This window comes from Motacilla alba, chromosome Z (assembly GCF_015832195.1).
Source record: "Motacilla alba alba isolate MOTALB_02 chromosome Z, Motacilla_alba_V1.0_pri, whole genome shotgun sequence".
Taxonomy (NCBI): Eukaryota; Metazoa; Chordata; class Aves; order Passeriformes; family Motacillidae; genus Motacilla; species Motacilla alba.
The window spans coordinates 70,399,659-70,425,760 of NC_052046.1; the positions used below are offsets into that span (position 1 = coordinate 70,399,659).

Below are 26,102 nucleotides of genomic sequence, written 5' to 3' on the forward strand. Positions count from 1 at the left end.
CTGTCCCCAGAGCAGGACCAGCCCCAGGAGGAGGCAGGTCCCTCTGTCCAGGGCACCAGCCCCAGACCCTCTGCTCCCACCCATGGTGGGCACTGCTCACCTGGGGGGCCCGGCGGTCCCTAAAGAGAAAGGCCCCAGACCCTCAGGACTCTTGAGGCGTCTCCCCACCGCTGCAAGAGGCCCCCCTGCCAGTAGCACTAGCAAGGCTCTTTCAATGCCTTGTTTTAGAAAAAAAGAAAGAAATTGTTGGTATTTCCCTCACAGAGTCTCTGGGCTCTGCTTCCTCAGCCTTCCCCCTATGCCCCACCTTGGGCATATCCGGTGGGGCAAAGCCTTAGGCCACAGGGACAGCGCCTTTCCCCACAGGAAATGCAAGGCTCCACTCTCTCTGGATCTCTCTGCATGGTGTCTTGTCCCTCAAGAGAGTCAACAGCCCCTCCCAGGGTGAGATCAGCAGCAGCCTTGAACTGGGACACTGAACTGCAGCATCCCAATCTTGGAAAAATCCCAACCTTCTCCTCCAGCCGAGCTTCCAGCTGTCCCTCACTTGGCCAGTTCCCAGGAGGTGTCCCACAACAGCCCAGGGAGGCCCACAAGACCCTGCTGGCAGCCTGGCTGCCCTGATTCAGACTCCTTTTCCTTTATTCCCACAGTTCCGTAGGTTGAACAATAGGAAGGGGCCCGTGTTTGGTCAGCAGTGAAGTGTCAGACTGCACCTTGCTGGCACAGTGCCCTTGCCAGTCTTCAGGGTTCAGATGGGGAGGACAACTCAGCAAAGGCAGGAGGAGACAAGGAGCTGCAGCCCTGGGACACCATTTGTGTATTTGCAGATTTCCTTTGTTCAGGGGCCTACGTACTGTCCTTGCCACCTCAGGAATGCTGCCAGCATGGAAGCCTGGCCTTGACATTGTGCAAATGAAAGAACTACTTCAGAAACAAAAGGCGGAGAGAATTCCTTCCTGAGTTTGGAGCCCCCCTAGACAGGACCCATTCTACTGAGCAAGCAAGGCTGAACAGTCCCACAGCCCTAAACACAGGTGCTAAGTGTCCTTGTGCTCATCACCCTCAATCCAGCAGGGCTGTAGAGAGGACAAACGCTGACCTTTAAACCAAAAGGGGCAAAACTTTGTACAGGGCCTGGCCTGAAAGGCCTGGATGTGATGGCCTCTCCCAGGGAGAGAGACAAGAGGCCCTGCGAACAGACACCAGGACTTGGAAACCTGGAAAGCATGGCAAGGTGTCAGGAGCAGGGATTAGAGCCAGGGCCAAGGACATGTGATGCAGGTGGCTGAGAGAGAGCATCATGGAGATGTAGAAACTGAAACTAGGAAACAGTGTTCCCTTTGGTTTTGACAACAGGTGCCTGCAGGGATGGATGGCCTGCTGTGTCATCACAGTAATAGAAATGACCTTTTAGATACAATTAAATGGGGGAAAAAAGTCATAGAGGGAAAAGAAATCGGTTTATTAGTAACAATACATCTGAGCTTCAGGTATGCCCTTTTTCCCCCAAGAGTCAAACACACACACCCTCCAAGCAAATTACTACATTTTATCCCCTTTCCTGGCCAGGGGCAGTCCCCGTCCTCTTTCCCATTGGCTGGGTACTGGGGAATTTCTATTCTCTCCTGACCACCTACTTTTCTGTCCCCTCTCCTCTGATCCTACTTCCTTTTTGGTCAGGTCTTTAACCTGGCTGCTTTCCCAGCTCCCAGCAAGGCCCAACAAATTCACTGCAGCAAATCCAAACCAGAAATAACAACACACAGAACCAACAACTTTCATTTTTTCACCTAATAACCTTTTGGCTTCAGCAAAATATCACCTCATCTCTCACAACAGGGTAGAGGACTCTGATGCCAACAACCTGTGGACGATGACATCAGGCCTTACTGGATTGTGACCTCACGTTCCCTCACTGCTTGTCTTGGGGTTCCAAGGAGTTTCAATGCCTGTTGTGCTGTCACAGGGGCTGGAGGCTGGTGTCAGAGAGCACTGGGCTGTGACATCACAGGGCATGGATTGTGACATTGTGCCCCTCAATTCCAAAGAATACTTTTGAAAACTACCTCCCAAAGGGAATGTTCTCCGAGCCGACAGACTGGCAAAACCCATGTACGATCAAGTGATAAGACAGTACAGACAGCTCTGTACTCTCACAAATTTGTTTTTGCTCCTAACACCTGTGAAAACCTCTGTTTTTTCTGATTTTCTTTCTTCTTTAGAATCTGTCAGCAGAAGACAGGAATATTTTTGCCTGTTGGAAAAATGCCATAGCAATGGGCTGTTGATTAGGAACGCTCTTGTCCTCACCATAAAGACAAGACACTGAACGACCAGAAACATCAAGGATTTTGTGGGAGGAGATAGGAGAGACAAAATCAGTTTCATTCTTTAAGTTCTCTTGAATAATTCTGCAAGTTGGCAAAGTGCACAGAGATGCAGTCACTAGAATGAGGCTGTTACTCATATCTGGCATCCCTAAGCCTTTGCCTCCGAGTTTTCATACAGTTTGTAGATGAGTGTTGCGGAGTGATGTCATAGTTTGCCTCAGATACCCCGGGTTTTTCCCTGAAGATCCCTTCTCCAGATGTGTCAATCAGCTCTCCTTTCCCTACCTTGACCCCTGCCGAGCACTGTCTGTCAATCTTGGAATTCCGGAAGGGCGTCAAGTGATTGGGCGAGTTCAAAAGATGCCTCCTGTCCCCTGGGGGGCATTGGGCTATGCAGGTGATTGATTAAAAAATATGGATATTGCTCTACTACCGATACCCAACTGCGACAGACAAAAACTCTCTAACAGTTTAAAGTTAGAAAGTGTATGTTTATTGCCACGCCAGGCAGCTTGGGGGATAGCTCCCAAATGCACACCGCAATTTACAGGTGATTACAGAGTCCTTTTATCTGTACCAGTATTGAATACCCAAAATACAAATACATATTCGTCATTTTGGTACATCCCATTCCCCGCTTTGTATGGTAGTTAGTTCAAAAGCTATTAAGCATGCGTAGTTTGTTCCTTGAAACTGGTTGGTGGTCCCTTTCATGGGAAGGGGTCCCAAAATGAGGAAGTAAATGAAGTCTTCCCCATTCTGACCTTTCTAACTTTTCAATGTAAAAAGGACAAATGATCCCTTGGTAGAACTCCCATTCCCTGTCTTCAAGTGGTTTCACAACAGACGAGGCCCACAATTGTCTTATGTTACTAAAAGCTATTTATCAGTTTCTGTATTCTCCATTACAAACCCAGCTAAACAAACATTATCTTGACAAGCAATTATTATGTTTGCCCAATTATCCAATCACAAGTAAAAACCAAACAGAATTAAATCTAGCAGCAAATTTAATGAAGTAGTTTAAAATATATAAAATTGAATACATTCAAAATATTGGCAGTATTGGTTAAAATGAGGTAGAATCTGGTTCTTTTAATAGTGCATAAGCAAAAGATTACCGTGGGGTACAGAGTGCAAGGGCTTCGGGACCCCGGCTACCTCACGTACAAGGTGATAAAGTGACAATTCCCTTTTTTATGCTGTGTGCCATCACCATCTCCTCCCATTTTTGATTTGCCACATTCGTATCCCCACCCTCATCATCATCTTCATCACACATGCGCCACCATTCCTTTTAGGTGGTCGCACCACTCTTTGGGGGTTGTCTGAGGAAGGCTTCTCCTCTTCCTCAGGTGTCCTTTATTTCACCTTTGGATTACACATGCATACCAAGCTGGTACAATATCAGCCAAAACTAACATTATATAGGGCAATACCATGTTCTAAAATTAAAGCACTAAATCTCATCAAATTCACATGTTCCTGATTTCCACCCAAGTTTTCCCTCTCTTCCAGATCGAGTTAGTAATACTTATCTCTTACTGCTTCCTGTCCTGAACATCCGCAGGAGAAAGGGGGGGAACAGACCCCTCCCCTCCCTTCTTCCTGGCATTACACTTTTTTAACCATTTTGTTCTCTCCAGCTATTAATTACTGTATCAATATGGATTACTGTTTCAATTTTGTCAGCACGAATCACACCTATTTATCACACTGATACTTTGGGGTAATGTTTAGCCTGTGAGTTTCAGCAAAGTATTGAAGATGTCTTAACTGCATTGATACAAACTAGTAAGCGAGATTGCTGGCTGTGCATGTGTTAGAGAAGCGATTCCCTATGCACCGACTACTAAAATACAGTCATGCCTCCTCTCTAAGCCTGAGCTGGCAGCAGGGATCAGGCCCTGCTTGGTAACTTTCATTTTGGCAGCTTCTGTTTGCAGGTAAGAAAGGTCAAAATGAAACCTTTTCCAGCTGTTCCCCTCTGGTTTGTTTTTTTTGGGAGCCAAGGTGGCCTGGGTGTGTGCAGAGCAACGCAGCCCCCAAAAACCCCCTGTTTTCCCCCAGAGTTGTCATGCCTTGTTCCCAGGTGTGCCCAGCTCGGGCAGGAGAAGGAGCCCGCGGTGCAGTGGGCACCGTGCCCTGCCCAGCCGGGGCTCTCTGGCACAGGCCAGCAGCAGCAGCAGCAGCAGCAGCAGCAGCAGCAGCAGCAGCAGCAGCAGCAGCAGCAGCGTTCAACCCGCTCCTGCCTGGGCTTCACCTGGGCCACAGAAGCCTCTGGAAATCAGCACCGCCAGTCGCGTCCCTAGCCTTTAGCAGCTGCTGCTGATGGGGAGATGCTGCCAGCTAGACTGCTTCCAAAGGTGAATGAAGACAGAGATGTACATACACTGAAACTCTGGGCATGTCCAAAAAATGTTCAAATATGTGGGGAGACTTTTAGGAATGATTTCAGCTGTTATGCCGAAAGTGCCTTCTCTCCTGGTTCTGTGCAATGCTTTGGGCCATTTTCTTGGCCTGCTTTGCTTTGCTTGGGTCCCATCTGAGTGCTCAGTCGGCGTACAGGCTGGAGGTGCTTTGTGCACTCTGGGAGTTACTCTTGGATCCCTTGAAAAACAGGATTTGGCTCATGAGGGGAATTTGTGCTGCTTTGTGACAGAGGAGAACTTCCCAGGCTATGTTGTGTTTGCCGTAGGGAAGGTTGCTTGTTGCTTTGCACAAATTCACAGACCAGCATGGAGCGTTTGCTTTGTGATGTCAGGGCATGGTTGCCACCTCATAGTGGTGACATCAGAAGGCTGCCTTGGTGCATGGAAGGCCTGAGTGTCAGAGCAGCCCTAGGGCTTGCTCAGAGCAGGAGAACCCTCCTGCTTCAGGCATTTGTCAGGTGCACACTGACAAGAGCCTTATTTTTTTCTCGCATTGCAGCACAGTGTGCAGGATTGCACACCAGTGCTGCAATGTTTCCAGTACTTGCCAGAGCAGCTTTTGCTGCCTATGGCATTTCGTATTCTGCGTATTTCTGTACTCACCTTGCACGTAAGTAGAGGTTTTCCCGTGGTGTAACCTAAGCTGGCTTTTGGATGTCTTCCTGTTCGCTCTTAGTGACTGGGTTGATGTAGAAAGAGAAAGAGCATTAGGATGCCCCTGGTTTGGTAAAGCTGCTGTCAGCAGCTTCAGCTCAAAAGGGGGGTGTCTGTAGCCACAGGGGCAGCATTTGCAAGGGAACCTGCAGGGATTCCCTTGCCTCCACGGAAGAGTCTGTGGCAGCAGAGTCTGCCATTACCTCCCTTTGCTGGCACAAGCAAGACAGCTTTGAAAATGTAGGCTGGGAGACCTTCTTGGAAGGCTTTCTAAAAACTCTGCAGTTGTCCCTAGGATTCAGGGAAAGCTTCTCTCTTTCTCCATTTTCCCATGAAAGGATTTGACACTGTCTAACTTGGCCTTTTACTGAGTGCTAAAATAGTGATTGTCTTTGCAAGGAAATGCAAACTCCAAAGCAGTGAGTGTCGGCTCCTGAAGCCTGGAGCTGCTGCTGGGCTGTTTCGCAACAGAACTGCCACAGCTCAGGGGGATTCTGGGCAAGCTTTTCTGGGCAACTCTTTCCAGCAACTTAATGAGAATTAGTGCATGCAACTGATTTTTAAAACAAGATTACCTGAAGGAGAGGATTTAAAAAGCAGTTTTCAGTGTTTGGAAGAAGAGGAGCCTTGAGTATTAAAGAACAATTTGCATTTTCTGGATCATGTTTGTATTCATTTACTGGCTAAACAGGCCCAAGTGCAAGCACAAACTGAGAATGTTGTCCTGTTCTCTTGCTGGCTGTGGGAATGAAATGTGCCTCCTGGAGGGATGTTGTGAAATGGAAAATCATCTCTGTTTGGGTTGACTTGTTCTGTGGGATTCAGCAGCCCAGGCAGTGTTCTGACAGCATCTGGTTCATTTTCCCTTGCCCACTCTAGGTCACCTGAAGCATGTATTCAGCGGTGCTGATCGTGAGGTGAGTGAGAAAGGAAGATTTGATGTTGCTGATATTTAAGAATTGTAGAGTGAGCTGTGAGCTGGGCCAGCAGAAGGAGAATGTAGAGAGGAAGCTAGGAGGGCGGAAAGAATATCTACATTCATGCCTTACACAAAAATAACAGAGACAGAAGTAGATATTTCCAAATTGACATATCGGAGCAATGAAGAACTACAGTCTCAGATTATCAGAGAGAATTTCATATGCAGAGAGAAGCCAGAGAGGAATATTTAACTAAAAGATATTCCAGGAAGAGTTGAATTAACCCATTAAAATTTAGTCGAAGTGATATAGAATGGAACCAACAAAAATTTCAAAGTATCTCTCTAGAGGCACTGAATGTAGAAAATGAAGGACATGTTGAAATGGCGCATGCTGTATTTGAAGTCAAATGGGCAACGTTGTGGCTGGAGTGCAGCGGGGGGCAGAAGGAGCCAGGGGTGCTGCCGGTGAAGAGCAGCTGAAGAAGAGGCAGCCTGTGGCCAGGTGGCCAAGAAGGCCAAGGGCCTGCTGCTCTGTGTCAGCAGCAGTGGGGCAGCAGGAGCAGGGCAGGCAGCGTGGCCCTGTGCTGGGCAGCGCTGTGGCCACAGCTGGAGTGCTGTGTGCAACTGAGGGCCCCTGTGAAGCAGAAAGCCATGCAGGGGCTGCAGCGTGTGCCGAGAAGGACACGGCAGCTGGGCAAGGCTGTGCAGCACAAGCCCAGTGAGCGGGTGCTGAGGGAGCTTGAGCCTGGCCAATGGCAGGTTGGTGAGGGACCTTTCAGGCAGACTTCCATCAATCCCTCCCTGACTGTGCTCAGCACTAGGGCCGCTTCCCCACCAAATATGCCCTCACTGCCTCCAAGGGCTTTAGACACTGCAGTGGGTGACACTTGCATCTTGCGGTGTTCTGGCTTGTTGTTTTGCTAGGAGAGCAAGGCCTGCTCCTTTTCTCTTTTGCCAGCAAGCAAAGATGCTTCTGCACACCTGCCTTTTCCAGCACTGGTTGAGATTGGGATCCAGTTGTCCTTTTCCACCTCTGCAGCAGCAACAGTAAAGGCCTTGCTGTCTCTTTCCCACTTTTCCATTTTAGAGCTTTCTAGAACTAAAAGCTCCATTTTGCAGAGACACTGTTGCTTGCTGATAGCAGCCAGGCAGGAATATCAGCTTCATGGCCATGCTGAATTGGCCCATTAGAATGTGGTGGGTGTGACTTAGAATCAGGTCGCTACAAAATGTTCTGATTTCTCCCTAGAAGATGTGGTGGTAGATGTGAAAAGAAATGAGGTTCTGAATGATAGGTGACGGCCTGTCGCTCATGCTTCTCTCTTGCCACAGATGACTGAAGCAAGAGCCGCCTCTCCCCTGGCTCCCTCTGCTCCTGAAGAAGAAGCCCAAGAGGAGCAAATTGAGGGACCAGAAAGCAAGCCTCCGTCACTCCTCACAGCCAAACCTGAATCTTCCGAGCCAGTAAGTGCCAGTTGCGGCTGGTGCTGTCTTTAGTGCAAGGCAGAGCTGCAAGTTGCTGAGCAGCCAGCGCTTCCTGTTGCTGGCTGAGGATGCTGAGTGCTGGAGTCCTGCCAGGAGCTGGCCATTTCCTGCAGGCAGTGACAGCAGAACATGGCCTTCAAGCTGGCCTCTTGAGGCCCCAAAGGGCTGCTGCCTGCGCTTGAGCATCTGGCTGCTTGCCTCAGGGAAGCTCTGTCTCCTGGCTTGTGCAGCGCAAGGGCCAATGGCACACATGCTAGTGCTGGAGGTGCCAGGCCTTTGTTTGTTGCTTTTCCCTTTTTGGCAAGGTGTCTTTGGCTTGTGAAATTGGTCTGCAGTGTTCTTGGGTAATGCTTCAGTTCTACAAAGTCTTTTGGGCCAGCTGTCTTTTGGCTTTTGGCAAGCTGCAAAGAGGTGATTGTGTTGTCCACAAAGCAGGGTGGAGTGAGTGTGGGCCATTCTTGTGCCGTGTGGCCAAAGAAACAAAAGGCGTAGTTGTGAAGCCTTCTTGTGAGGCAAAAAGCAGAAGGGGCAAGATTGTGTGGATGCGTTTTGCCATGAAGCCTGCAGCTTTGGCAAGTGCCTTGGAGCCTGGAGTGGGGGTGAAGCTGCAAGTGCTTGAGTGCTGTCTTGTGTTGCTCAGAAGAGCAAGGACATGTTGAAATGGCGCAGGCTGTATTTGAAGTCAAATGGGCAACTTTGTGGCTGGGGAGCTGCGTGGGTCAGAAGGAGCCAGGGGTGCTGCCGGTGAAGAGCAGCTGAAGAAGAGGCAGCCTGTGGCCAGGTGGCCAAGAAGGCCAAGGGTCTGCTGGCCTGCGTCAGCAGCAGTGGGGCAGCAGGAGCAGGGCAGGCAGCGTGGCCCTGTGCTGGGCAGCGCTGCGGCCACAGCTGGAGTGCTGTGTGCAGCTGAGGGCCCCTGTGAAGCAGAAAGCCATGAAGGGGCTGCAGCGTGTGCAGAGAAGGACACGGCAGCTGGGCAAGGCTGTGCAGCACAAGCCCAGTGAGCGGGTGCTGAGGGAGCTTGAGCCTGGCCAATGGCAGGTTGGTGAGGGACCTTTCAGGCAGACTTCCATCAATCCCTCCCTGACTGTGCTCAGCACTAGGGCCGCTTCCCCACCAAATATGCCCTCACTGCCTCCAAGGGCTTTAGACACTGCAGTGGGTGACACTTGCATCTTGCGGTGTTTTGGCTTGTTGTTTTGCTAGGAGAGCAAGGCCCGCTCCTTTTCTCTTTTGCCAGCAAGCAAAGATGCTTCTGCACACCTGCCTTTTCCAGCACTGGTTGAGATTGGGATCCAGTTGTCCTTTTCCACCTCTGCAGCAGCAACAGTAAAGGCCTTGCTGTCTCTTTCCCACTTTTCCATTTTAGAGCTTTCTAGAACTAAAAGCTCCATTTTGCAGAGACACTGTTGCTTGCTGATAGCAGCCAGGCAGGAATATCAGCTTCATGGCCATGCTGAATTGGCCCATTAGAATGTGGTGGGTGTGACTTAGAATCAGGTCGCTACGAAATGTTATGATTTCTCCCTAGAAGATGTGGTGGTAGATGTGAAAAGAAATGAGGTTCTGAATGATAGGTGACGGCCTGTCGCTCATGCTTCTCTCTTGCCACAGATGACTGAAGCAAGAGCCGCCTCTCCCCTGGCTCCCTCTGCTCCTGAAGAAGAAGCCCAAGAGGAGCAAATTGAGGGACCAGAAAGCAAGCCTCCGTCACTCCTCACAGCCAAACCTGAATCTTCCGAGCCAGTAAGTGCCAGTTGCGGCTGGTGCTGTCTTTAGTGCAAGGCAGAGCTGCAAGTTGCTGAGCAGCCAGCGCTTCCTGTTGCTGGCTGAGGATGCTGAGTGCTGGAGTCCTGCCAGGAGCTGGCCATTTCCTGCAGGCAGTGACAGCAGAACATGGCCTTCAAGCTGGCCTCTTGAGGCCCCAAAGGGCTGCTGCCTGCGCTTGAGCATCTGGCTGCTTGCCTCAGGGAAGCTCTGTCTCCTGGCTTGTGCAGCGCTAGGGCCAAGGGCACACATGCTAGTGCTGGAGGTGCCAGGCCTTTGTTTGTTGCTTTTCCCTTTTTGGCAAGGTGTCTTTGGCTTGTGAAATTGGTCTGCAGTGTTCTTGGGTAATGCTTCAGTTCTACAAAGTCTTTTGGGCCAGCTGTCTTTTGGCTTTTGGCAAGCTGCAAAGAGGTGATTGTGTTGTCCACAAAGCAGGGTGGAGTGAGTGTGGGCCATTCTTGTGCCGTGTGGCCAAAGAAACAAAAGGCGTAGTTGTGAAGCCTTCTTGTGAGGCAAAAAGCAGAAGGGGCAAGATTGTGTGGATGCGTTTTGCCATGAAGCCTGCAGCTTTGGCAAGTGCCTTGGAGCCTGGAGTGGGGGTGAAGCTGCAAGTGCTTGAGTGCTGTCTTGTGTTGCTCAGAAGAGCAAGGACATGTTGAAATGGCGCAGGCTGTATTTGAAGTCAAATGGGCAACTTTGTGGCTGGGGAGCTGCGTGGGTCAGAAGGAGCCAGGGGTGCTGCCGGTGAAGAGCAGCTGAAGAAGAGGCAGCCTGTGGCCAGGTGGCCAAGAAGGCCAAGGGTCTGCTGGCCTGCGTCAGCAGCAGTGGGGCAGCAGGAGCAGGGCAGGCAGCGTGGCCCTGTGCTGGGCAGCGCTGCGGCCACAGCTGGAGTGCTGTGTGCAGCTGAGGGCCCCTGTGAAGCAGAAAGCCATGAAGGGGCTGCAGCGTGTGCAGAGAAGGACACGGCAGCTGGGCAAGGCTGTGCAGCACAAGCCCAGTGAGCGGGTGCTGAGGGAGCTTGAGCCTGGCCAATGGCAGGTTGGTGAGGGACCTTTCAGGCAGACTTCCATCAATCCCTCCCTGACTGTGCTCAGCACTAGGGCCGCTTCCCCACCAAATATGCCCTCACTGCCTCCAAGGGCTTTAGACACTGCAGTGGGTGACACTTGCATCTTGCGGTGTTTTGGCTTGTTGTTTTGCTAGGAGAGCAAGGCCCGCTCCTTTTCTCTTTTGCCAGCAAGCAAAGATGCTTCTGCACACCTGCCTTTTCCAGCACTGGTTGAGATTGGGATCCAGTTGTCCTTTTCCACCTCTGCAGCAGCAACAGTAAAGGCCTTGCTGTCTCTTTCCCACTTTTCCATTTTAGAGCTTTCTAGAACTAAAAGCTCCATTTTGCAGAGACACTGTTGCTTGCTGATAGCAGCCAGGCAGGAATATCAGCTTCATGGCCATGCTGAATTGGCCCATTAGAATGTGGTGGGTGTGACTTAGAATCAGGTCGCTACGAAATGTTATGATTTCTCCCTAGAAGATGTGGTGGTAGATGTGAAAAGAAATGAGGTTCTGAATGATAGGTGACGGCCTGTCGCTCATGCTTCTCTCTTGCCACAGATGACTGAAGCAAGAGCCGCCTCTCCCCTGGCTCCCTCTGCTCCTGAAGAAGAAGCCCAAGAGGAGCAAATTGAGGGACCAGAAAGCAAGCCTCCGTCACTCCTCACAGCCAAACCTGAATCTTCCGAGCCAGTAAGTGCCAGTTGCGGCTGGTGCTGTCTTTAGTGCAAGGCAGAGCTGCAAGTTGCTGAGCAGCCAGCGCTTCCTGTTGCTGGCTGAGGATGCTGAGTGCTGGAGTCCTGCCAGGAGCTGGCCATTTCCTGCAGGCAGTGACAGCAGAACATGGCCTTCAAGCTGGCCTCTTGAGGCCCCAAAGGGCTGCTGCCTGCGCTTGAGCATCTGGCTGCTTGCCTCAGGGAAGCTCTGTCTCCTGGCTTGTGCAGCGCTAGGGCCAAGGGCACACATGCTAGTGCTGGAGGTGCCAGGCCTTTGTTTGTTGCTTTTCCCTTTTTGGCAAGGTGTCTTTGGCTTGTCAAAGGGGTCTGCAGTGTTCTTGGGTAATGCTTCAGTTCTACAAAGTCTTTTGGGCCAGCTGTCTTTTGGCTTTTGGCAAGCTGCAAAGACGTGATTGTGATGATTTTCTTCCGTTTTTCCGTGCCTTTTCTTTCAGTAATAGGAATTCTGTTCGAATTTTACTTTGTTAGTTGGCTGTTCTGGTTGATGCCATATTTTCGATGAGAATACATTGTTTGTGGCACGAGCCTTTGTGCAGCAGGAACTTGTCTTGCATCAGGCCAGTCAATAGCACCTTGCACTTCACGTTGAAGTTAACAGCTCTTGTGTCTTTTTGCAGCCCAGTGATTCGGTTTACCTTGTGTTTGGGTATTGAGCAGGGGATCAATGTGTTTGCATTCTAGCTGCTCCTCAGAAATAAAAGGAGCTGGGAGGAGCTGGGCTGCATTTCTCATTACAGCCCCTTCTGCCCAATCTGTGTGGTCTAGTCACAGAGAAGAAATTGTCCAAGCACAGATGCACAAAGGGTGCAGTTCCCAGTTCAGTGCTCTGGATCACAGTCCTTAAAGACCTACCTGCTCCAGATCCCCCAAGACTGTGGTTTATTGAAGCAACAGGAAAGCAAGTTCAGGATTGCTGCTAACTGGGGCAATGGCTACCAAGTCTTGATGTTTGTAGCAACAGAAAGGACAGTAAAGAGAGATTATAGGATTGGGATTTATCTATCTGTATTTCTGTCTATCTATCTATCTATCTATGTATCTATCTATCTATCTAAGCTATGTAACATTTGCATAATTGAATCCTCCTGGCTCTGGTCCAAAGCAGTTGGAAGCTCAAAGCTCACCTAAAGCATCCCTTTCAGAAAAGGATTAGAGACACGTCCCATTGACTGATTTTCAGCAGGCAGAGATGTTTCCCCCTCCAGATATGGTGTTTTTTTCCCCTCTGAGCTGTTTTTCTCCTCCAGCCTCTTCTTCCCTAAAGCCCCCAGCAAATTCTTTAATTTTCTGCCTGTCCTAGAGATGTGGAAGTATTCCATGTTTAAGGTGGTGAATAGAACATGAACTCCAGAGACACTCCATGTCGCTCACAAGGGGTGAGCTCACCCTGGAAGCCACCTGCAGAGCCAGGATGGAGCTGTGGGACTGGGCTGGCTGTCAGTCACTACTGAAAGACAAACAGGACATGGCAGAAGCAGAGGGAGGCCCTCACCTGACCCTTGAGAAATGCCAAACCTTCCCTGTCCGCTGCCTGACAGGCTGTTGGAGCTTCAGTCCCAGATGGACCCTGATTGTAGTGCCAGGGTCACTTTGGAATCTGTGCCTCCCCTTGGGAAGAGAATGACCCAGCAAAGCAGCAGCACAGTGCTTTGGGAACGTGTGGGCCCATCAGTCTTTGGGTCTTGGCCCACAAATGTCATATGGGAAGTTGAAACCCATCTTTTCTTGCTTTCTGTGCAGGTCCTTCCAGAGAAAGAGCAGGAGCAGGTTGCTTCATCAGAGATGCCATGCCAGACTCAGGGAGAGCTGTTCCCAGCCCGAGAGCAGGAAGAGCAGCTCAGGCAGCAGGTGGAAGAGCCCCAGCAGAATGGCCAGGTAAGCCTGACTCACCAGGGGACAGAGGGAAGGGCAGGAAGAGGGGCATAAAAGGGAGCTCTTGGGACTGAGGAGGCCAGGAGTCCCCCAGGCACTGGAAGCACAGAGCCTTGGAATCTGCAGAGATCAGCACTGGGACAGGAGGTTTGCAATGGAAGCAGAGGTGGGTAGGGAAGCAGAAAGAAGTGGCTGAATAAATGTGATTTTGAGGGAGCAAGAGGAACAAGCTGAGCATGATGGCAGCTGCCAGTCACTGGCTCTGCATTTGTGTGTACAGAACATCAAGGCAGAGCCACAAGCAGAGCTGCCCGAAGCTCAGAGTGCCATCATGGCAGTGAAGAGGAGGAACAAGGACGCCATGAGAAGAATTCAAGAGGAGATGAACTTCCATCAGCAGAGGGGCGATCAACAAAACCAGGTAAGTGAAAGAGTGGCAGCCACTCCACTCATGAAACGTCCTCTCCCTTGTCCTTTACAGATCATCAAGGAACACCCGCAGGCAGAGCTGCAGGAATCTGAGGCTAGCAACAAGGCAAGGGAGAAGAGGCTGGAAGAAGAAATGAAACTTGTCAGAGAGAAACTTAGTCGCCTGCCTCAGGCTCTACAAAAGCAAGTGAGTGGAAGAGGGATGCAGTCACTGCAGTCACCAAACTGGTGCTTTCTGCCCTTCTTGCCTTTCCACTGCAGAGCAGCAGGGAGTGGGGCCATGCCTCTGAGTGCCATCCTGCTGCAGTGTGTATCACAGTCACCCGGAAGGACATTTCCTGGTGTGCTGAATCTCCTCTGCTGCCCTGGACAGTGGGACTTGTCCGTTGGCCTTTTGGCCAGCAGTCATCCACATTGATTCCTGCTGGCCTGTTCCTGCTCTCCTTGTTTCTTGAGGTGTTTTTACAGGGGAACATGGTGACCCAGATGGAGCATTGAAACAAGCTCTCTGTATCCCTTGTCAATCTGTTCTTTCCCTTCACTCACAGTCGATGACTCTTGGCTGACAGGGACAAGCTGTAGTCTCTGACTGCTTTGCTCTGTTTGACTTGAGGTGCAAGTGTTGACATCTCACCGTGCAGCCTGCGAAGACTACCAGCGAGTGTCTGGCCATGAAGAGCCCCAAGGCTGGCGTGAGGCACAGCAACAGTCCCCAGGAGAAGTGCTGCAGGATCAGCACATCTCCACGGGCTCTGGCGCTAGACCTGCTGCTGCAGCAGCATTACCTCAAGGAATCCCTTCTGCCAAACCTGGGAACTCAAACTCGGGCAGTTTGTTCATGTCCTTGATGGAGAAGTGGTGCGTGGAGATGCTGGGTAAGTCTGGTGTATTTCTTGCTGAGGGACAGTGTATTGTGTGCAGGTGTCAGCACAGCTGTACCAAATGTTCCTCCAGAGTTTGGTGTCACAGGGCCATTTAGGAGTCCCCAGAGGAAGTGCTGTGCTCCAAGGCAGCGAGAGAGCGCTCTGGGTGTTCCTGCTGCCTCTGAGGGCAGCTTGGACTGGCTTGGGTGTGCCTGAGCTTCCCTCTCCGCTAAAGGCTGAAGCAGGGATTGTTCTTGGACCAGCAGAAGGCTGTGACCTAGCAAATGATCTAGGCAAGTCCTGTGTGCTAGTGGCCAAACTGAACAGAATTTTTAGCTTCCTAAATTCTCCTTAGACTCCTGACTTCCAACCAGTCATCAGAGCAAAGAAACTTCACAGAAATTGACTGGGTTTGGAGTTTTGACTTTCTCGTTGGGGATTTTTTTTTTCAGGGGGTAATTGGTTTGGTTTTGCTTTGTTTATTTTTGGTGGAGGGTTTTTTTCTGTATTTGTGGGGGGGTTTTCTGTTGTATTTTCGGTTTTTTTCTGTATTTGTGGGGGGGTTTTCTGTTGTATTTTGGGTTTTTTGTTTGTTGGTTTGTGGGGTTTTTTGGTGGACTTGGTTTTTCTCCATCCTCAAGGAGCCCTTCTGCCCCACATGTCTTACTGATTTCATTTTTATGACTGTTACTGTTACCACTACTACATCTGCAGTTTATTTTCCAGAGAATGCTATATTTTTGCCAATAGGAACTACTTTGAAAGAACATCAGGTTACAGGACAAATACAGGGCAGGAAGTGTTTTCCATGTGCCCCCCCCAAAAAAACAGATACTTTTAGAACAACCTTTAATATTCTACTTTTATGTTGCTAAAGGTTTGTCCAAGAGACACATCCAAACTGCAGGCATTTCTCACGAGAGAGCCTCCAGCCCAGACATAGTATATTCCTCAGATCCATGGCACTTTTTCACACCTGATTCCCACTCTTTCCCCTTAGTCTTTGAATCCTACCCATTGGGCCAAGCCCTGCTCAGATCAGTCTCTAGGAAAACACATCAAGTCCTTTGCAATTGTGCAGCACAAGCCAATGAATCTGCTTCTTGCCCGTAACAGCTGCCAGTGCTGTGCTCTCAGATAAGACCTGCTGGGGCTGAGACCAGAGCCCAGAGGATTCTGTGCCTACCATCGCCTGCTGGGACAAAAAGGGCACTGCTCTGCACCTTGGTGTGGCTGATCTCAAAGCCCATCCTGTTGTGTCCTGAATGGGGGCAACAGCTTGTACGGGGCTCAGGCTGCCTGTGCCTTCTTGCCTTGGCTTGTCAGTGCTCATGCTTGGGCTTTGCCAGCCTTGTTGTGCTAGCTGCCCTGTCCCTGAGGGCTGGTGGGACTGCAGAGGCTGGAGCCTTCCTCAGCTGCGAGAGGGGCATCTTTGAGCTCAGCCTGCTCATCAACAGGTCAGGCTCCTGATGCTGAAAGCCCCCTCAGCATTGGTTATAGCTTGAGCTGCTCTGCTTTACCAATGGAAAGGAATTCTTTTGGCAAACTGCTGAAAGGTGGAGAAGATGTCCTTCTCTCCTGGGAATGCATCTCCCTGGCCTTTGTTTCCTGTCAAGAGAACTCGTCAAAGGACTGGACAAAATCAGTCTCTGTGCCAGCCATCTGCACTGCAGGGCTGCCTGTCCTGTTGCTGCTGTGCTTCTTGTGTTGTTAGCCAGCTGACCGCAAAGGGCTCAGAGCTCCAGGCACTGGGGCTGCCTTTTCTATCTCCTGCAAGCTGGGATCTCTGCTTTAAAGGGAGAATCTTGCATTTTGTTTCCCTCAGGGAGAATGGTGAACCATGAAAATCCCATGACGAAGTACACAGAGATGGAAAATATTGGCAGCGGGTGAGTCCAACCGCAGTTACTTCTACACAACCATGGGCCAGGTATTTTTCTGATGCAATGTCTAACCAGCCTGTGAAGTCAGGCAAGCGGCAAACATGTTGAGACCCTGAGCATAGATTGGCCCATGTCTCAGTGCTGCTCAGAACTTGTGAGTGGGCTCAGAAGGCATTGTCAGAGACACCTCCATGCTGCCGAGGTCTTGCCTGCATCAAGGAACAGGACCTGGAAGATCTCCTTGTCTTTCAAGTGTGGGACAGCTCTGTGTTAATTTCTTGAGCGTTTCTCTAGGTCTCAAAATCATACTGCCCCACGAATGAAAAAAGAAGAATCTTGCTTGCCTGAAAGAGCAACCGACCCCCTATCAGAGCTGTCACATAACAGTTCTCAGGAACATTTCTTTCCCATGGTTTGGGGAAGGAAATGCCCCATGGTCAGGAGAGGAACCCCAGAGTTTAGAAACTGAAACCCAAGATGAAAGAATCAACTCCCTTTAGAAGCTGAAGCCCAATGCTTCAGGAACAGGCCCAGTGCCCATGCCCTTGAGAGGAAAATGCATCATCTGCCTTCTGGCAGAGCCCTCCTGCATCCTGCAGGGTTTTGGCATTTACAGCAGAGATCTCCTGGCTGGGCTGGCTTTCACTCTAAGAGCTAAACATCTTCTCCTTTCTCTGCTTCTGTTTTGTTTCTAGGGGTTTTGGACAAGTGGTCAGAGCACTCAACAATGCCACAGGAGGAGAGGTAAATGTCAACAGTCCCCTCAGACTCTGCTGCTCTTGAGGGGCTTTCCCCTCTGGTGTGAGCTGTGGCTGGAGCTTTGGCTGGAGCTGTGCTGAAAAGGCACAAGAAGCACAGAGTGGCACCAGCCTGCAAAACACATTTGGGACAGACTTTGTCCTCCTCAGCTGCCCGAAGGAAGGCACGCAGGGCAGCGCTTCCTTGCAGAGAAGGACGCGCTCACTTGCTCTCCATTGCTAAAACAAAGGGGGTGCCTTAGAGCACCTCCCTGCTCTTTGAGGCTACAGAGTCCTGAATTCTCATTTCTGCCTGCCAGCAAACACTTCTGAAAGTTACTGGTAGTTCCTTAGCCACCTGCAGTGCTGCACTTGGCAACTGCACCTAGGGAGAGACCTGCAAGGCGTCCCTAAAAGCCCTAAGCCCTGCCCACAGCCCAAGATGGATCCACAGAGGATTAAGGCATGGATTACTTCTTCTGAATCCCATACAAAGCAGCAGAGAGCGTGGTCAGAAGTTGGGGGGGAGGTAATAGTGGTCACACCACTGTTACCAAGTGGACAAGGCAAAACGTCAGTGGCAAAATGCCAGCGTCCTGTAACTGCCCCCCAAGGGAGCAGAGAAATGGGCTGTTGCAATGTCAGCTCCTAATTCCTGCAGTGCCTAATCACAAGGCCGTTTGGCACAGCTCAGCTGTGTCATCGCAGAATCACTCGCTCCATGTGCGTTATGATCTCGTGCATCCAACTTCTCACGTTACTGATCTTCCATGTCATTTCAGGTGGCCATAAAGAAAATAAATATTCAAGGACTGAGGAGGAAGCAACTAACCCTTAATGAAATCATGATCATGAAGAGGTGTCGGAGTCCCAATATTGTGAATTATTTAGACAGGTGAGAGGTCATGGTCTTATCCCATGAATGTGCCTTTATATACGGCAAACATGAGAGGTTAAAAACCCGCTTTGTTTAGCGGCAGAAAGTAGAGCTTTAAATTCTTATTTATTAAGACTTCTCTACTCATCTCCACTGGATGAGAACAGAGTGCATCTTGTTTGCATGATCTTCCCTGGCACAGGGAAGTTTGAAAATTATTCCAAAATTATTCAAAACCTGCATCAGCTGTATCTTACTTAGTCAAAACCCTCAAAGTTCCCTGCCTCCACATTTTTGGGAGGGATTTTTTAAAGTTTCTTAAGTGCTGATGAACCATCCTGAAGTGGATTTCCCTTAAATCCTTGCTTCTCTTTGCCATTGCTATGCATGCCAGCAAGACTAGGTGCTTCTTTCCAGAAACACAATGCCCGACAGGCTTTTTATCTTGGCTCTTATGAAGCTGCACTTTTCCCTTGCTGGCCATCAAAGACATCTCCTTTTTCACAGCTGTGCCTTTCTCCTCAAGACTGCACAGATTGCTAACAATGCACAGCCAAGAGGGAATGTCTGTTCCTTTGATTCTATCCTTGTCACAAAGGGACTTGGAAACGAGAAACCCGGAAGGAAAAAATCAACGTAGCCATGCATGTTTATCTCCATGCCCTTGTCTCTTTCTTTCAGCTACCTTCTGGGTGAGGAGCTCTGGCTGGTTATGGAGTACATGGACGGAGGCACTCTGATTGATGTCATCAGCCAGACCCACCTGTCTGAAGATGAGATGGCAGCCATCAGTCGGGAGGTCAGCAATCCCATCTGTGCTTCCGAGGGCTTAGGCAGGATTGTCTGGGAAATAGGGGCTCAGGAGAGGTTTCATGTGCCAGGTTTTGTTTTGGGGTTGCTGGTATGCTATGGGCAAGTAAAAGCATCTCAAGTGAAAGGCCTGCCCAGTGCCCCTGCACTCACTGTGCTCAGTTCTTGCACTCTTATCTCCTGCTGTTGTACTCTTGCTCTGCCTCTTGTATTTGCTGTTCTCCAGCTTGCCTCCCTAAACCTTTGTCTGTCTTCACTGCACTCCTTGCCTGTAAAAGCAAAGGTGCTGCTGGCAGGATTTGAAATGAACAGCAAAGGAAAAAGAGAGACTCATTTCTCTCAGTCCTCAGCTAGAAAGGATAGGAGTGCAGCCAAAATGCTCTTTGCTTCTGCGTGCATCCCCTGCAGCAGGAGTCATCCTGGCTGGTTTGCAGGGGACAGTCTACCACAGCTGGTGCTGTTGCTCTTTCAAAAGCTGACATGCCTTTCCTCAGAAAGGTCCTGCTCTGCAAGTGTTGCAGCAGCAAGCTCTTCCTCTCAGTGGCACTGTAGTCTGCCATTACTCTCCATTCCCCTGGGGAATCTTTTAGATCCTTTGTTTCCTTTTTTCTGTGATGAAATCACATCACTCATTTTTGCCCTCCTCTTTCTGTTTTCTCTCTCAGTGCTTGCAAGGACTGGATTTTCTTCACTTGAACCACGTGATCCACCGAGATGTGAAGAGCTGCAACATCCTTCTCAGAACCGACGGCTCTGTCAAGCTGGGTCAGTATATTCTTGGTCAGGTGAAGCATTCCAAGAATGTGGGTGTGGGGCTGCTTTGAGTTACTGCCAGCAGCTCCCCAAAAATGGCAGTGCAGGGACACCTGCTGTGAGCTGGTGACGCAGTTGCAACGTGTACAGAGGTAGGACAAGGAACAAGCAGCCAAGAGTGGCATTGCTCTGTGTGTGACCCTTCCAGAGGGAGGGAGCTCCAAGTCTAAAGCTTCCAAAGAACAAAAGCCACTGCTGGAGGCAGTGTAAAAAATGTGGGGATTTTTTAAGTCACCAGTGCAATATTTCCTTGGTTAAAGTCCTGAGAAAACAGAGCAGGGACAGTTCTCCAGGAGATTCAACTGCACATGTTCAAACTTCTACTGGGGAATTCTTTTGCTTGGTTTCCTAATTGTACAGAATTAAAAACAGTGTTTTGCTTTCTCCTCAGCTGATTTTGGCCTCTCGACTCAGCTCACCCCTGCGAAGAGTAGACAGTGCACAGTAACCGGGACTCCGTGGTGGATGGCGCCTGAGGTGGTGATGCGTCAACCATATGGCCCCAAAGTGGATATATGGTCATTTGGAATCGTGGGCATCGAAATGGTAGAACATGAACCTCCTCACTGGAACCAAAGTCCTGCCTCGGTAAGGAGCAAATCCTCACTGATCCCGCTGTCTTTCTCACCTGTCCCATGTCCTGCGTGCCATTGGACAAAATCCCATTGCCATCTGCTAGCATCACTTCCATCAAGGTCCCCTCCTAAAAATGTCCCTGCAGCACATCAGCATCTGCTGTAGTTTTGGTTACATCAGTGCGGGAACTCAAGCCTTACCACATGCAAACAACCTCCATTCAGTGGCAACACTTTCCTATGGGTTGTAAGTGCTTCCAGTTCTTTTGTCTGTGTAGATGGCCCTAATAACAGGAACCAGCATCTTAGAACTGCGGTTCTCTTTCCAGAAATGAAGGAAGGAAACCCAACCCAACAAAGTTGCTACAACTGTGGTTTTTCGAGAGGAACCTAACCCACTGAGCAGTTTCTTCTCCCTGGGAAGCTTGCCTGAAACCTGGGCATGAGGGTGTAAAGGCCCCAGAGTCTCTTCTGCTTCTTGTGCAGTGCTGCTGAAACATGTAGTGACCGTGTTTCTCTCATAGCCCAAGCCATGTTCTCCACATCACCAAGCCAGAGCCTGGTGATGTGGAGAGCCTGCCAAACCCTCCCAGTGTTTCCTGGCACTTTCAGGGATGGGCCTACCATTACTGCATTGACTTGAGTATCCAAATGAACAGAGGGTGACCATAGGGATGGCCACCCTCTCCTTCTGATTTGACCATGAAAATTTCTCTTTAGCTGCATAAGGGAAGCAGAAATTTTCAGACTGCTGAGAGACAGAGCTGCAGGTGGCTCCTGTGTGCCCAAGCAGGCATTTTCATCCCAATACATTTGTGCAGGCATCTTAATGTGTCTGTGTTGAAAAAGAGATTGTACATGTTTGTTTCCCTACCTGGGGATTAACTGATGGATTGCCTTTCTTTTCTTCCCATTATCATTGTTTTCAAGAACAAAGCAAAAAGCTTGATGAGTTTTATTCGATGGCAGCTGTGCTTAAGGCACCAAGAAGCACTGCAGAGATGCCTTTCATGTACTAAGCCTTGGAATTAGTTAGTATAGCAAAGTCCCTCTTCCAAAGAGCCTGTCATCCTGGTGTGAATCCTCGTGTTTCCTTTTTCTCCAGGCTAAACGCCTGATAGCCACAGGAGGGACCCCACAGCTCAGGTGGCCCAAGCTCGTCTCGGCTTTGCTGCGTGACTTCCTGAGCTGCTGCCTGCAGACAGATGAGGAGCAGCGCTGGTCTGCCGATGAGCTCCTGCAGGTAAATTAGGGTCTGTAGGATGGGCTCCTCCTCCACTGAAGTCCAAGGCATCAGATGAGCCCCCTTCCTCCTCACCTCCACTCTTGGTGCTCTTCAAATGAAAATGGTGAGGAATCCTAGACTGGGCTGGGCTGGCAGGGCCCTGTAAAGGTCCTCTGGTGCAAGTGTCCTGCCGTGAGCAGGGACATCGTTAAAGAGATCAGGCTGCTCAGAGCCCTTTGCCACCTGACCTGGAATGGTTGCAGGGATGGGGCACCTACAAGCTCTTGGGGCAACCTGTGCCAGTGTTGCACCATGCTCCAAGTAAACAAGTTCTTCCTTCGACCTACTCTGACTTGATCTTCTTTGTGTTTAAAAATATTCACCACATCCTATTGTAACTGGCCCTGTTAAAAAGCTGTCCCCCACTTTCTTCAAAGCCACTCTGAAGTCTTGGAAAGTGGCAATGAAGTCTCCCTGGGGCCTGTTCTTCACAAAACTGAAAAACTCCACCTCTCTCCGCATTTCCTGAGAGGACAGGTGCTCTGTTTTCTGGCTGTTTCTGTCTGTTACCCTCTTTTGTAATTTGGTGGGGTGTTGAGTTTTCTCTAATGGCAAAAGAATTGAAGTAGAGCAATGCAGGGTACAGAGACATGAAACAGTGTTGGAGGAGTCCAAGGAAGCCAGTCCCAGTCAGAGATTTGGCTGTGGGCAGGAGGGGCTGTGGGGGGCTCACTGTGGGCCTCTGAGGGACCCTGCTTTGTGCCCCCCAGCCCACTCTTAGGGGTTTCTGGCACGCAGACAGGGACAGCTGAGAGGGACTTGTCCCAGCCCCATCTGCTGCCTGGCACACTCAAGCAGATGGGAACTGTGCCAGGGTTACTGCCAGGTGGTGTGGCAGAGAGGGAACTGCAGCACCCAGTGCCACTGGGCTGGCCCTGCTGGCAAGGAAGGTGCCGTCCAGCACAGGAGGGGCAGGGCATGCAAAGGTAGACACTGCTTTCTGAATTCCCTCTGGAATTCAGCACAGTGCCGGTCTGTCAAAGGCAGGAACCTGTGTGAGTCATTGGAATTTCCTGAAAGGAAGAAACCCCAGGGACAGAAAGCACCATTTCTAGAGCACTGGCAGGGCAAAAATGCCAGCAAGGTGAAGACATCACAATAAGCGGATGAGTGGGATTCTGGGCCAGGGTCTCCTGTGATGGCAAGGTCCTGCACATGATGATTGAGGAGCAGATGGTCCCATCGCTCCTCTTTCTTGCTCTTTTGAGGACCCAGAGCAATCCTGATTGAGCATGTAAAGCACTGAGCTTGGAAAGATATGGTTCACTGTTCTTTGTTGAATTTTCTTTTGTTTTTGTTTTTGTTTTTCCTGTGGACAGCATCCATTTGTAACTTCAGCCAAGCCAGCGTGCACCCTAGCACCACTCATCAACTCAGTGAAGAAGTAGAAGAAGGAGAAGACAAGAATGTATCTATCAAGATCTTATCTCCATCACTAACTTAGAGGAGGATTGTAGAGTAGGACTCTAGAATAGGATAATAGGATTGTTGAGTAGTTTTGATTTATAGAGTAGGTTTATAGTATAGGTTTGTAGAGTAGGATTATTAATAAATAAAATTTATAAAACATCAAGTCATTGGGAAGATTCCCCTCCTTCTGACCCCTTCAGAAAACTCAGCATTTTCTTCTTGTGACAAATAGCTACTCACTTTTCCTAGTTTAGGAAGGTTTATTAAACCTTATCAAAAATACAACAGAAGACTGAATAAAGAAAACAGTTATGGCACTGGGAGCAAAAGTTTTTCCCCACCGTGTGCTCAGCTCCCTCACAAAGAAGGTTTTCCCTTTTCAACCCTTGAACCCATCCCAAAGTTCTGTCCATCAAGCCCTTCTTCGCTGTCCAGTGGTGGAGATCTCTTCTTCAAATCCTGCTTGGAGGTCAGATGTCACCATAGTGACAAGCCAGCCCTCCCAGATGTCCCAACTCCAGCTGTCCCTTGATAACCACTCTGGGGGGTACAACATAACTATAAATCTATAAAACTTTTCTTAACCTGATACATATATTTGTCCAAAAATTGTGAGTCAGTCATGGCATGACTCACCTATCACATTCTGAATTACCAGCTGTTTTTCACTGGTGCTAAGACACACCTATGGCTTCTTTGGTATGGTTTGAAAGTGGAGAAGGTTCTTCTTCCTTCATCCTCTCCAGACCACACTGCCTTTGGAATATGGCCCACTGGCCAGTTTTTGGCACGGCTGTGGTATTTCTAGGTGAGGCAGAAAAGTCAATGGCATTTGCAGGAAAAACCAAGAGAGGAGTGGGGCAGCCAAGACATCCTGTGTGGATTCAGGCCTTCAGCTGTAACTGGAGAGTGTTATGAATTTGGTTCAATTGGTTTTGGGAAAAATGGGGAGTTGTTTGTTGTAAGGGGGCAGGGGGTCTAGGATTTGGTGGAGGCAATGGTCAGACAAGGCGAAGGGTGATTGCACCAAGACACCAACCAATCGTTCGAAGCCCTGAAGAAATGCTTGGCCCAGAATGGACATCCCAGGCCAATCGGAGCACCGAGATTCCACCAATCAGTGCGCGGATCCAAATCCCACCAATCCTGGACCTAAGGGGTGTTATAAAAAGGGGAGTTTTCAGTTGGGCAGGGTTCTTTCTGTTCGGTGGGCGGTGGAGTCAGTTGGTGGGAGAGAGAACCCAGCATATTTGTAACATGTTGATATCTTTGAGCTGTTGTGAGGGGGTTCAAGCTTATCTTGGACCCTCCGTTCCTTGCGGCTTATTTTTAAATAAACGAGAGCCTTTTACATTTTTCTTTGAAATCTGGCCTCGTTCATTCGTAACAGAGAGCATTTAGGTTCCTGCCACTTGGATTGGTATCCCTAAGTGCAATCTCTTTGGCGGAAGGAGAGCCTTGCTCATGTGAGAAAGCAGAAAGACCAGAGAGGCTGCTCTGGAAGGTCTCCTGTGGTGCAGAGCTGCCAGCGGCTGTGAGGTGAGAGCGGGCCCGGCCTTGCCCGGACTGGAGCCCCAGCAGAGCCCCGGCAGAGCCCACAGCAGCCTGAGCTTGGGCAGAGGCGGGCTGCAAGGAGGCCCTTGGAGCTGCAAGAGGCAGCAGCCGGGCCCTGGTGCCTCTTGCTGGCAGCGGGCGAATCCTCTGCTCTCAGAGCCCAGGTGGCAGCTGGCTGCTCCCGAGGGGAAATGAAGCCGTGCTGGGCACAGCCCAGATTGAATCACAGAATCTCAGAATAATGAGGTTGGAAGAGACCTCTAAGATCATCAAGTCCAACCTATGCCCTAACAGCTCAACTAGACTATAGCACCAAGTGCCATGTCCGGTCTTTTTTTAAACACACCCAGAGATGGTGCTTCTACCACCTCTCTGGGAAGACAATTTCAGTATTTTATTATTCTTTCGCTGAATTTTTTTTCCTCATATCCAATCTGTACCTTCCGTGACGTAGCTTGAGACTGTGTCCTTGTGTTCTGTCACTTGCTGTCTGGTGGAAGAGACCGACCCCCACCTATCTACAACCTCCCTTCACAAAGGTATAGAGAGCAATAAGGTCACCCCTAAGCCTCCTCTTCTCAAGGCTAAACAACCCCAGCTCCTTCAAACATTCCTCATAGGATTTGTGTTCCAAGCCCCTCACCAGCCTCGTTGCCCTCCTCTGGACATGCTCAAGCATCAAGACGTCCTTCCTAAATTGAGGGGCCTAGAACTGGACACAGCACTCCAGATGCAGTCTCACCAGCTCCGAGTACAGAGGGAGAATGACCTCCCTGTTCCTGCTGGTCACACAATTCCTAATGCAGGCCAGGATGCCATTGGCCTTCTTGGCCACCAGGGCACATTGCTGGCTCATAGTCAACCGGCTGTCGACCAGCACTCCCTGGTCCCTTTCTGCCTGAGCACTGTCCAGCCACACTGTCCCCAGCTGGTAACGTTGTAGGGGATTTTTGTGGCCAAAATGTAGAACTCAGCAGTTAGACTTATTAAACTTCATGCTGTTGGACTCTGCCCATCCATCCAACCAATCTCAGTCTCTCTGCAGAGCCCTCCTTTCTTCCAGTAGATCAACACAAGCTCCCAGCTTAGTGTTGTCTGCAAATTTACTAATGCAGGACTCGATGCCCTCATCCATGTCATCTATAAAAATATTAAATAGAACTGGTCCCAGCACAGACCCCTGAGGGACACCACTGGTGACTGGCCCCAGCTGGATGCAGCAGCGCTCACCACCACTCTCTGGGCTCGGCCATGCAGCCAGTTCTGAACCCAGCACAAAGTGCTCCTGTCCAAGCCGGGGGCTGCAGCTTCTCCAGGAGTATGATGTGGGAGACAGTGTCAAAGGCCTTGCTGAAGTCCACATAGACAACATCCACAGCCTTTCCTGCATCCACCAGGTGGGTCACTTGGTCATAAAAAGGAGATCCGGTTAGTCAAACACAACCTACCCCTCCTAAAGCCCTGCTGGCTGGCTCTGATACCCTGGCCATCCTGTGGGTGCTGCATGATGACACTCAGTAAAAACTGTTCCATCACCTTACCAGGTACTGAGGTCAGGCTGACCAGCCTATAATTAACAGGATCCTCCTTTCCACCCTTTTTATGAATGCTTGTCAC

General features: G+C 49.9%; 1 protein-coding gene across 1 annotated transcript in view; it reads left to right on the forward strand.

Annotated features, from left to right (window-relative positions):
• LOC119696080 (serine/threonine-protein kinase PAK 3-like) overlaps positions 1-22,949 on the forward strand; it is a 53,440-nt gene extending 30,491 nt beyond the window's left edge. Inside the window, exon 8 of the mRNA XM_038125598.1 lies at positions 22,841-22,949. Coding sequence (XP_037981526.1) covers positions 22,841-22,909 — 69 coding nt within the window. The 3' untranslated portion in view covers positions 22,910-22,949. The remainder of the gene's footprint in view (positions 1-22,840) is intronic.
• Positions 22,950-26,102: the final 3,153 nt, after the last annotated feature.